General features: G+C 39.7%; 1 protein-coding gene across 2 annotated transcripts in view; it reads right to left on the bottom strand.

Annotated features, from left to right (window-relative positions):
• Nucleotides 1–12,107, bottom strand: part of bcas3 (BCAS3 microtubule associated cell migration factor) — a 423,177-nt gene extending 411,070 nt beyond the window's left edge. For both annotated transcript variants that reach the window (XM_063204868.1, XM_063204867.1), the window contains exons 1-5: nucleotides 12,019–12,107; nucleotides 10,862–10,952; nucleotides 9,178–9,232; nucleotides 8,376–8,451; nucleotides 2,418–2,524 (exon numbers count right to left, since the gene is read on the bottom strand). In XM_063204868.1, coding sequence (XP_063060938.1) covers nucleotides 2,418–2,524; nucleotides 8,376–8,451; nucleotides 9,178–9,232; nucleotides 10,862–10,932 — 309 coding nt within the window. In that variant the 5' untranslated portion in view covers nucleotides 10,933–10,952; nucleotides 12,019–12,107. The remainder of the gene's footprint in view (nucleotides 1–2,417; nucleotides 2,525–8,375; nucleotides 8,452–9,177; nucleotides 9,233–10,861; nucleotides 10,953–12,018) is intronic.
• Between the last annotated feature and the right edge of the window lie 1,030 nt (nucleotides 12,108–13,137).

Below are 13,137 nucleotides of genomic sequence, written 5' to 3' on the forward strand. Positions count from 1 at the left end.
CCCCTGCTCCCATTGTCGCATCCAATTTTTAACACCCATACTCTGTAGCTTTAGTAAAACACAATTTCCAATAAAATCTCAGACTTAAACCAAACACCACTCAGAGGAGGAGATACCAGCCACTGAAACCAACACATGTTAATGCCACTAGGAAGATAACGCACGCACACACGCACGCACACACGCACGCACGCACGCACACGCACACGCACACGCACACGCACACACACACGCACACGCACACGCACACACACACGCACACACACACACACACACACGCACGCACACACGCACGCACAAACACACACGATTAGAAAAACTCTCACAAATATCTCACATTCCTGTACTATTGAGATAATGCATACGGCCAGAGTATGCATGCTCTTTTAAGCGCGATCTATCATACCTTAACAAGCATACACACCCACACACACACACACACACACACACACGTCCATTTCTTCATTCCTGTGTTCAGCCTCATTATGGAGGGTGTCAGCTTAGCAACTGTCACAAACACTTCACAGTCACTCATGGCCTGATACCGGGCTGCTTTCAACACTTTCCCCGACCTGCGGAAAACACACTCCCTCTACGTGCTCACACAAGACAGGAACACATCTGAGTGACAGCAAATGCTGAACAATTAAATGTAAACTTCTTATAAGTGATGAATACTAGTGGGGAAAGTAATCACACAATGTTTTGAAAATCTGAGCTCTTGTTTACCCCGCCACTGTGGACATTTAATATTATAAATAATATTAGGATGTATTTGCTAAGCTTCTTATTCATTCACCTTCATTTCATTGTCGTGTGGAATTTTACTGTGGTTTAAAAGTGGTTTTGGTACTTCACATTACCAGACTTGATATTTGTTTAATAGGTATCTAATGTTAGGATATGTTTGCGCCTAATTTATTTAACTTTCATGTCATTGGTGTGTGGCCATTTTCACCTCCACCAAGAAGGTTATGTTTTCGGTGGTGTCTGTCTGTCTGTCTGTCTGTCAGCAGGATAACTCAAAAAGTTATGCACATATTTTTATTAAATTTTCTGGGGTTGTTGGAAATGCCAAAGAAACAATTGATTACATTTTGGATCGCATTTTTAAAAAAAGATTCTTCACCATTGAAGGATAGGGTAAATATTGACATTCCAGTTTCTAACTCCACAAAACCAAGGCAGAAAGACAAAAAAATTAGGGTGTAACATACCGGTAGTCAAATGTTTTATCAAACAGCTTCCTTGGCGGAGGTCTGCACTCTCTGAATGCATTTCTAATTTACTTTGGTTTTCAAACTTAACTGACTTATAGCCTTACAACCAGCCCAACAAGACACATATGAGTGGTTTTGGTACTTCACATTACGAGAATTGTCATGCATTTATTATAAATAATATTAGGATATATATTTGCTTCTAATGAATGTATCTATAATTTCAATGAAGTAGGGCATTTTCCTCTGAGGTTTTCAAGATGAACTAACTTATTCCTTACAAACAGAACAACATGAGAGGTTTTGGTACTTCACATTACCTTCCTTGTGATGTATATTGCCTGACGTTGCACAGGCCCATCCCTTTGTCTACAGCGACATCTTGTGGACACTGACAAGAACAGCATCCAACTTAGCTACCCTTCACAGTTGGGACCACTGGGGGCTGCATGAAGGTGCTAGGGGAGCCGTGGAAGGTTGCCCGGACAAGTACAGCACAAAAATAATTGAATAATTGAACATTGAGGGCGCTGTGGCGCAGCATGCTAAGCCACCCACAGTTGGGCTTACATTGTCCACGGGGACCCTGGTTCGAGTCCGGCCGGGGTCATTTCCCGAATATATTGGTATATGGGGGGCCTTATTATGGTAAAGTTTGGGAACCCCTGACCTGTTATCCATTGTGTTCTTCAGTAGTGTTTGTTTCACCCCTAAGTTCTGTTTTAAAGAAAAAAAATGACTCTCTCTCCCACTCGTTCCCAGTCATCCTCTCACACTGTCCTATCTAAGGGCATAAGCATCTTACACCACAAATTCTCTGCGTGTCTTGGTCGGGTGACTGCCCCTATCTCAAGACCAAAAAGAACAGATGGTCTTCATGAAAGGCTGGTGACAGAAAATACCTGAAAACGTATTTACACCCGTTATTATGTAATGCCCCAGACAAAAATAGACAGGTTGTGCAGTACATCATGGATGGAGTGGCAGATGGATGGATGGATGGATGGATGGATGGATGGATGGATGGATGGATGGATGGATGGATGGATGGATGGATGGATGGATGGATGGATGGATGGATGGATGGATGGATGGATGGATGGATGGATGGATGGATGGATGGATGGATGGATGGATGGACTGGCGGACTGGCGGACTGGCGGACGGACGGATCAAGATGAATAGGAGATTACTCACCGATATGCTCCACATCTGCATGCCATCAGAGTAGCCGATCATGAGACAGAGGGGAGGCTCGTTGCCACTGCCGTGCATCTCCAGGAACTCTGGCGAACGAGCCACATCTGAGCAGACATACACAACAAATAATAAGTTAAACATCTTGGAATTTCATGAGAAACATATTTACTAATATTATTATTATTATTATTAATATTATGTCTGAAGCAATGAAAGATAAAAAGTATTACAGACTCAACAAAATAGCTCGGCTGTCCTTAACTCATAGCTTATTATGCGTCACACAGCACAGACAGACAGCACGGACAGAAAGACAGCATGGATTCTCCGCCAAAAGTAAAAGCGGGGTCCTGAGCGAGGATGCCATTCAGAGTGGAGAGAGGTGGAAAGGCAATGACATGTACTACTTGACAAACGGAAGCTTGATGTGTGTAGAATAGATACAACTGACACGACGGCCATGGGCAATCATAAACCACACATTTCCTACAAGAAATTGCACAGGTAGCCTCCAGACTGTCACTTGTAGTAAGGACTTCCCTGCAGCCTGAACAGATGACTCAGCAAGGAGAAAGCGTTACAACAACTAACCACTAGGTGGCAGAAGAACACTAGGCCATCTGCAACACATGCAAAACTTGTAACAATTGGTATAAGATTTGAAAAAGGAAAAATAGCATGATAAAACAAGGGAATAAGAAAAGAATAACTACAAATTGCCATCTATGATGGAAGCTAATGATGCACATTGAGTCCTAACAGCTTAGTGCCTGTAAGTTAGATAAACAAAACATTTTGCCATTTGTCTGTACCTTTAGAAGTCGTTTACACACATATGGATAATTTTCATCAGTTTTGGCCTCTCATTTTCACCTAAACAAAGTTTTAGAAGTCTAAAAACATCCCTTTCAGGGATCTAAAACACACTTGTCACATCCACATATCATGTTTATATAGTAACATATCCATAATTAAAAATATCAACATACATGTCATCATGACCTGAAAGTAACTAAGTAATAGCACATTTTGCTTCCTCAATACCTGCTGTGTGTGTTAAAAGTGAAGCAGTTCCGTAGTTTTGCTACATCACACAACCATTCAAAGGCTTTGGAACAGCACCAGCTCAGCTTCTCCTTCAATAGCATAATAAGATAATGGGCTATGATGTGGCTTCCCCATGTCAGCGTGCACTATGGCCTCCATAATAGCCTATATGAGCTGCTGCTGTTCAATGACTTATTGAATTAACCTCTTTTTTTCTGCGGTTTGTGTACAAGTATATCACCCCGCAACCCCAATTCCCCCTGCATAAACAATGGATCACCATCCACAACAGTGTTGTCCATGTCAAAAAGCCAAATCCAATTTATGGATGTCAATGAATGTCACAAAAAATAATAAATATATTGTACATGCCCTTTCCCCATCTAAACCATGATGGGTAATAATAATAATGATGATGAGGAGGAGAGCTGCGCACCACCCACTATTTATATATATGTATGCTTGTTCATTGAATTTTAAAATGATGTACTTGATAAAGAAAAAAAAGACACGACAAAATGCTCAAATTTACTGTAATGATGGCACTTTAAAAAAAAAAACACGACCAACACGAACTGTGGCTTTACGTATGAGACCTGCGGTTATGCTTGCTGGGTGACAATATCAATCTTTGCACACACAATGCGCCTCCAATGAAACAGTGTGCCATATCTTTCTCTTTTTTGATTTGTGCTTCATAGGAGAAAAACTGCTTCCCTCTCGTTCTTCCCGTTCCGCTTGAACAATGTTTTTGAAAAACAAACACAAACGGATCTGATTACAACTCAAGTTTAAACTGCAGCTGGTTGCTCACTAACCAGCATTATGATTATAACAGATTAATTCAGTTTTCTTTCAAATTTATTTTTATTATTATTATTATCCATGGACTGAGTGAGGAGACAGGCCTAAACCTGGTCTAAATATTTCAGAAGCAGCTCCAATATCAATCACACAAATGTCATGGTATTTTATTACTGTTTTGTATGCCAAAAGTGGTCTTCAGTCTATGAAACTGCCCATAAGCAGAGGCTTTTAGAAGGACCATGACATAACGCATCTCCAGCAGTTTGATGCAGCTGTTATCTGGTGTACCATCTTTCAGTTCATGTTTACTAGCTTCTGAAACCCATTGGTAAACTGATTTGCCACAATCCATACAATAAGTCCAAAACAGGCGCTACCACTGATGCTACCATCCACAGAAAGGAACAAACTATTGTCAATGAAATGTCAATATTAATAGGCAAATCTGAAAGCTAAAGAAAAGCAACTTCTTGGTAATTGTTGATTCAGTTCCTTTTGAGTGCTCAAAGGGTTTCAGATAGTGGTAATGGATAAGAGAGAAGACAGAAAGAGAATCTTACCACCTCTCATGAATAGACTGGTAGACAGAGTGTTCTGTTCTCCATTACCGGATACTTCCATAAATCAGTGTTTTTTAACTGGAATAGTCTTGGGACCCACAATGTTCTATGGTCATTACATTGTGACCCATAATTTTGTCGGGCCATTGAAATCTTCAAATAATTATCAAATATCGATTCATGCATTTGATAATATCCATCAGCATTTGTATGCTGACATACAGTACATGTCTATCAACTAGTGGAGAAGAATTTTAAAGGTGCACTGTGTAATATTTTAGTAGTTCATTTCCACAGTTCATGCTGCCCATTCACAAATGTTACCTTTTTAACAAATACATACCACCACCCTATTCTTAGTATTATGACTGGGAAAAACACTCTTTTCATACACGAAAAGAGAGATCTTCTCCATGGTCTTCCATTTTGAATTCCCAGAAGTAAATATTGGTTTATCATTTTGTAAATATTCATGAAAAGATCAAATTTGGCAATAGATAGCACAGTTTCAACTAGAAAAGCACCCAGAGTGTGCAGACCTCCGCCAAGGAAGTTAAGTTTGTTATTTAGACCAGTGTTTCTCAACCTTTTTTTAGGCGAGGCACCCTTTCAGTTCATGAAAGATTTCAAGGCACCCCAAACCAGAAAGCCGTAACATGGCATCACTTCCGATACCACACAAGCTTAGAAAAGTAACACATTTGGAGACGTCACACGTTCTATGTTCAAAGTTGCAGCTGACTGGGGCGACCTATATTTACTTTATTGTGCATAAATGGCAGATGAAATATTCCACTGACTAGCATTAACTTATCAATTTAGACGAATATGTATTATATTACATAATTTATTTATCAGCCACGTTTCCGCCGCACCCCTGAGGGGGGCCCGCGGCACCCCAGGGTGCCCTGGCACCCCTGTTGAGAAACACTGATTTAGACACATAGGCCTACTGTAGGATATTTGTGTCATGATGTGGTGTCATTTATGCAGGTTTATACACACCATTAGTGTGTTCAGAGAATTAAACAGTCAAGTTAGATTATATCTGTATTTTTAATTACCATGTCCTTGATTTTTTTTTTTTTTTTTCTTTTTTTCTCCTCATTTTATTTTATTTTCAAATGCATTCTACTTCTTTTTCTTACTTGAAAACATTTATCTTTATTGTACTTTTATTTCTATTTTATTTTTGCATTTTAATTACTCTCCTATTGTTAATTCACTGAAGCTTTGTTTTACTTTCCCTACTGTTATGTATTTGTTTTGATTGTAAAGTGTCCTTGGGTATCTTGAAAGGCGCTCAAAAATAAAATGTATTATTATTTATTATTATTAACTGTGGTCTGTTTTGTTCACCTGTGATTGTGGTATTGGCAAAGTGCTGCATGCTATATTGTGAACTTACTATGCACCGTCCTATAAATGCACTTATTGAAGGTCAGAAGTTGCTGGTCACATTGCTATAAACAGTTTTGATGATTGGCAGCATGCCCTTATTACCATTTAAAATTTCACAGCTATTTCATATAACACTTTAAAGACTAAGTGGAATTATACCAATTGTATCAGCCTAATCCAGCCTTGTGCTTAGGCTACAAGATAAAAAATCAACCTGCTTTGAAAACTTGTGATCACACGCTAATAGAACTGTATTAGTGATTAGTAGGCCTAAAGGGAATGTAATGATTTTGACCAACAAAACTGAAACAACCACAGACAACTGGTTCTAGGCCTATTTTTTTTTTTGTTCCTACGATGGTATGAATCATTCTCATGGGCCACTGGTTGGCCTTCTGTCGGCTGAAGCGTGAAGCGGCATTTCCTTCTAGGAAAATCACTGTCACCGTTGTCAATCAGTCTACATTGCTGTTGGGCTTTGTGGTCCATCTCGCAACTGGGATTAAAGTGAGTGAAGTGTAATGCATTTGACCAGCATTGTGAACTTACACAGCCACAAATTCCATATTTTTTTGGCGATGGTAGCCTACTTAATTAATTCGACATCATTGTCAACCAAAATGATCTGCGGTGGTCACTGTCCATCTCGCAGCAGTCACACATATTTTAGGCAGCGGTAATTAATTTCACATGACTGTTAACTTCAACGAGGGTGTAGCCAAGCCAAAAGGGTGCCTGCTGATGAGCAACTGAACTTTTTAGGTTTATAGCACTGGTTTTGCAGCTGGCGTCAAGGGAGACAGTGCTTTTCCTTATTGCTTTGGCGAAGGCACACCCGATTGGAATATTCGCCGGTGCTCGGCCATTATGCATGCTGTCGGGCTTTCTGATCCCTGTCCATCTCGCAAACAACTTGGGGTTAACTTAAATGTAGCGAAGGGGATGTCATGAATTTTACCAGCATTGTGAACATACAGTCAAAAATGATTTTGGCAACGGTAGCCTAATTAATTCGACAGCATTGTGAACCTAAGTCACAGTCCACAAAAGCATTGTGAACTTACACGAGCACATATTCCATATTTTTGACAACATAATTAATTCGACAGCATTGTGAACCTAAACGATCTGCGGGGGTGGTCACTGTCCATCTCGCAACAGCACTGATAACATAGGCCTACAGGAAAACTCAATCACAATTCCATATTTTTGGCAGTGGTGGTAATTAATTTGACAGGATTATTTCCTGCCTGCGGATGAAGCCTGCATGCGGATGAACAACTTTTTAGGTGAAATGCACTTCGTATTGGAGCTGACACGGCAAAGGAGTCTCTCCCTGTTCCTTATTGTTGCTGAGAAATGCGCAGGCACGCCGGTGCAGTGCTCACCGTGCGCACCTTGTGGCAGGCAGTGAAATAGCAGCGAGCGAACGAACAAACAACACACAAACCCAGGCGATCACATAACCTCCTGGCGGAGGTAATGAGCAGCATAGTTGCAATACCTATTCTGGCCACTATTCTACACAGTGAGTGCATCTTCAGTCATGTTTCACTCTCTATTCGACATCACAGCATTTATTCAATATCCCATCTTGTTTTAAATTTGTGACTGGCAATAAAAGGGTCAATTCAATCATTTTACATCAGCTGTAGCCGTATATTGTATCGTAGTGATTCCCAAACAGGTCTACATGTGCCGCAAGGAGTATGTGAGCACACTGCAGAGGGTACGTGGGGAAATGTAATAATAAATGTATGGAATACAGTCACATTGGATTGAAGAAGAAATATAGAGCATGAAAGAGGGGGTTCTTGTGGCAGCGGTATTCATGATATGACAAATTGGCTTAGGGGGGTGTGCAAGACACACACAAAAAAAGAAAAACACAGTTGTAGGGAATCAGAGTGTGACAGGATCCAGCAACAATTCAAAACAATGTGGGTGGTGAGGTGGGGTGATTTACTGGCACTTCTTTGCATCCTCATACAAGGCATGCAACCTGACAATGCACCAGGGGGACTTTCCCTGTATGTAATCAACTGTAAGTTGCTTTGAATAAGAGCCGTCAGCTAAATTCCTGTCATGTCCTTTTTCTACAACAATCTCAAAGTGACAAATGAGGGTGAGAAAGACTTACCATTGATATCAGCCTTTTCAAACCGCACCCAAACAATCTTCTCCTTCTCATCAGTTGGTGGATTACCAGTATATGCCTGGAATTATAAAAAGACAACGATCAGAACCGTGACACAGGACAGCAATTCTTCTGTGTTATTATATTACACAATCTTATTATGTACACAATGGTCCTTTTTCACATGACGAAGACCTTTGATTCAATGATTTCGAATTGCATCTGGTGGCATAGACATAATATACTGTAGATGCAACTGTTTTCTGCCTGAAACCGGTAGTCGCATGTACGTGTTTCACTTCAAAATGGAACTTGTTTGGCCTCACAACAAAAAAGGCTAATTGCTCTATGTTGAATGAAGAAGAGTGTTGAGAGAAGAATCTCCAGTATCGCTTTTTTCAGTCATCTTATTCAAATAGCAAGCCAATACAAATGATTATATTCCAGACAAGAACAAAAATGGACTACAATCATTAATTGGGAAGTTCTTCGACCTTAAAGAGCAACTAGTAAACATAATAAATGATAACACTTTATGAAATTGCATAAATACGATATCATGTGAAATTAAATTTGTTATATGATGCAGCATACAGCCCATAAAATGCATGCGGTATTGAAAGCACTTTGATAAATGGATTTTTCTATTTGTACCCAATGGTAGATTTAGTGCACAGCCAAGTGATCTCTGTCTTCAAGTGACAAAACAATTGAAACATTTAGGACACACATAACATGCTCACATTTGAAAAGTTAAAAAAAATCAGTGAGTCAGATAGTAAGAAAGGATTGACATCACACTTACCTGAGGGACAACATCTTGCAGGAATGTAACAACACTCTCCATGTATGACTGCTCACTAAAATAAAGAAGATGAGGACATTCAAAGTTAGTCTCACATCTCAGCCTTCCCGACCACACCTTTACTCCTGGCAGTGGGGCTGTCTGATGTGTCTGCCACACGAAAGAGCCACCTTTTGTTTGTAGACATTACCTACGTTAGGAAAGTGCAATTACAGGCTGAAGCAGAAAAATAATGCGCTATACCGCACACGGTTTAGTTGGATAAATTGGATGTATTAGATACATAGGATACATTTCTGCACCATCTTTGAGTAAACAGTTAATGAGTTATAAACATTGGTCTTCATATACTGTAGAATCATATACGTACACGTAACATGGGATGCAATGTTAATTTCGTCAACCATGACTATGACTAAAATATTTCGTCAATGCCCCTTTTTGATTTTCGTCATTTAGACTAAGACTAAGACTAAATTGGGAAGGCAATGACTAAAATATGACTAAGACTAAAATTGATTTTTGTCATTGTGACAAAGACTAAGACTAAATTTTAAAAAGCTGACAAAATTAACACTGGTATTAAATAAAATAGAGAAAAAGAGAATTTGTGTGTAAAGAAGTTTTATTCTGTACAGTGTGATATATGTTAAAAAGAGAAGCAGTGTGCGGAGAAGGTTTATTCTGTACAGTCAATGATATATGCTAAAAGTGTGTGGAGAAGTTCTGTTATGTACAGTGTTGACTAAAATGACGAAAATGACTAAAAATTGACTGAGACTAAAATTGATTTTCGTCATTTAGACTAAGACTAAGACTAAATTGGCAAGGCAATGACTAAAATATGACTAAGACTAAAATTATTTTTTGTCATTGTGACTAAGACTACGACTAAATAAAAAAAATCTGCCAAAATGAACACTGTATGGGATGCAATGTTAAACAGTCTATTGTGCCAGTGGATGGCATCCATGAGACAGAGAGAGACAGAGACAGAGAGAGACAGAGAGAGACAGAGAGAGACAGAGAGAGAGATACAGACAGACAGACGGAGAAACAGAGAGAAAGAGAAAGAAAGAGAGTGTGTGTGTATGCGTGTCATGAGAAACTCCCAGATTAGCTTTAAATTTTGGGACACATCATCAGTAGTATGCCTTTGATTCATGGGGTGTTTCGGCCTTTAAACACCCCATTGTCAGCGACAGGTTGATCAAGTCTACGCTACGCTTGTGTCCCATGCCCAAGCGTTGCACTGTTCTTACTATGTTATTACAATGTTGCTATTTACATTACATTACATTACTGATAGGACAGACTGGGTTGTCAGCATTCAACCCGAAAGGAAGGAACCCTTTGCCACCAGACAACGCAGGTGCTGTAAAGTTAATTTCCAGCCTAAACTCAAATTGGCTAAATGTTCAGTTACCTTATTTGCCAATATGATTGTGTTCACATACAGATCTACGATATGTTTCTCAAACAGCTTTTACAGTTGTACAGATGAACAACAAGTGGTACTGGCAGATTATTTATGAACAGCATGTGTTCTGTGTTATGGAAAACAACAGCCAGCGTTAAGCACAATTATCACACCGTTCTGTCTCGTGTTATAAATAAATGTGGTGTCATATCTTGTGATGCTTTTTGGAATTCACAATGCCTTCAATATTATTCATATACTTACGTGGCAGCCTGGGCACGAACCACAACCCCTCCAGCACAGCGGCTTGGTCTGCGAGGGGAGTCACTTGCCATCCTGTTGACAAGTCCTTGACCTGCACCAGGAGCAAATCCGCACAAGACACATCTTGTACTATATTCTGTCATTTAGATTCCTTTCCAAACTCCTGTCATCAGGTCATGCATGCCACATTTGACCAACAACACCACCACAGTGTTGTTACCTGTTGCTGCTTCCTCAAGTCAATAATAAAATATGGAGCGCACAGTCCCAATAAGTTCCATGGTTGCATAATAGTAAACAAGTTTCATATTTTGACATTCTGAAGAACAAACCCCAAATGTCTTCAAGTACTTTTCCCTTTTATTCAGAGTTGTAAAGTAGAAGTAGAAGCACTCTTTAAGATCCGATAACAACACTAGCAGCTTGTCATTACAAACTTAAAACCATGTACTATCATACCACTAGTGTTGCAATTAAGGGTACTTCTACTTCTAGTTTTTCACAACTCTGCTATTATTAAGACGAATGAAATTACTCCATTTAAAAATCTGAATGTTACACATCATCCCACATCCCTCTCACCAAAGGTCTATGCTTCAGTCAATGAGGCAAATACATTTCCATGTTTGAGGAAAGTGAGTGGACATACAGTACAGTATGTCATACACGTCCTCGTCCTGTCAAAACAGGGATGCCTGCCTTGGATAACGTTATTGATCTCGTTGGCTAACTGGGTAACTAACTAGCTAGAGAGCTAACTGCTGCCAAACTAACTACCTAGCCAACAAGCTAAATGTGTCACAACAATAGCAGGGTCCTAAAATTTGTCAGCTAACGTTATGTAAACTTCTTGCAATAAGACTTTGCCGTAGTATTCAAAGAGATAACCGCCAACAAAATACAAGACGTACACCAACATAACACTTGCGTAAGCAAGCTAAACAACACTGGCTAATGAACAACCAGGCTGTAACAAATAAGTCAGAATACTTTGCAAGGGAACGAGCGATAGCTAGCTACTGCTAGTAACAGTTAGAATACCCTTTGTGAGGCATGACAGTATAGCATTATAGTCACAATAACACGTTAGATATGGCAGTGTCTGTAATCGTATCATAATGACCAACAAGCTAGCTGAAAATGTCATAAAAACGTACCTTAATAAGATCCAAAAATGTGTTTCCAGTCTATTATGTTCAACGCAGAGATCTTCTTCGAACGCCTCAACACATACAGCAGAAAAACAGCGGAACTATCATGATACTGACCAATCAGAGAAACAGAAGAGCTTCCTTTGGCAAATCATGTCAAGAGAGGGGCTGAAACGTGGTTGTGTTCTATCCAATCACAGTACACTTCGCCTCTTCCACTGGATTATTTCATCAATTCCTACAACATGTATCGTTTTGTTTCATTAAAACACAATTTGACCCACTCAACGCCAAAATATGAATATGGTATATTTCCACAAAAAATGTGTCAATGTTCATAACATGACCCACAGCCGTCACGTTTCTTTTGGGTTTGTTTACATCGACATCCAATGACGTCAGCAAGCATGTTGCAGCGTTCCATGGTTTACGCAACACCCATCTCTCTGCCCTGAAACAGTACTCTGCCTGAAATCACTGAAGGAGACAGATAGCAACAGGCCCAAGGATGCTATTCGATTGATAATATATTATGTGTTTATCTAAAAATAAATAAGCACAGGTAAACAACATAGCTATGGTTTAATACTGATGAGCAACATTAGGGAATTATATCAATTGACTTTATTTGCCCTTGTTTGATTATGATGAACTATTAGTGGTTTTCAAAATGGGGGCAGGGGACACCTGGGGGCAGGGGCCGCAGGCCTGCAGCAGGTTGGCAGGAAAGGTATAGCAAAACAAAATAAATAACTGAATAATTCATGTACACCAAAGTAAAAAATAAGTTAAACAACATTCAACTAGATCAAAACTGCATTATAATGCATCATATAATCTGCCATGGAAAGTGTGCTCTAACCTGTGGCATGTTGGGGTGGTAGCATTAGGAAGAGAGATGCTGGACGCCTTGACAGACTGGTGAGCTGACTCTGTTGTACAGAACTGGAAGCTCTCTCTACCACAGCTGAGAGGAGGACTCTGAGCACACTGGACTCTATATGGGACATCTATATGCTGTTCAGTTATATATACGTGGACTCCTATCCTTCGCCTTTTCTACCATTGGAATCTGCACACTGCACTAGGAGTCTTTCTTTACTTTACTGCACTGGGTTTTTGTTT

The sequence above is a fragment of the Engraulis encrasicolus genome, chromosome 8 (genome assembly GCF_034702125.1).
Source record: "Engraulis encrasicolus isolate BLACKSEA-1 chromosome 8, IST_EnEncr_1.0, whole genome shotgun sequence".
Classification (NCBI taxonomy): domain Eukaryota; kingdom Metazoa; phylum Chordata; class Actinopteri; order Clupeiformes; family Engraulidae; genus Engraulis; species Engraulis encrasicolus.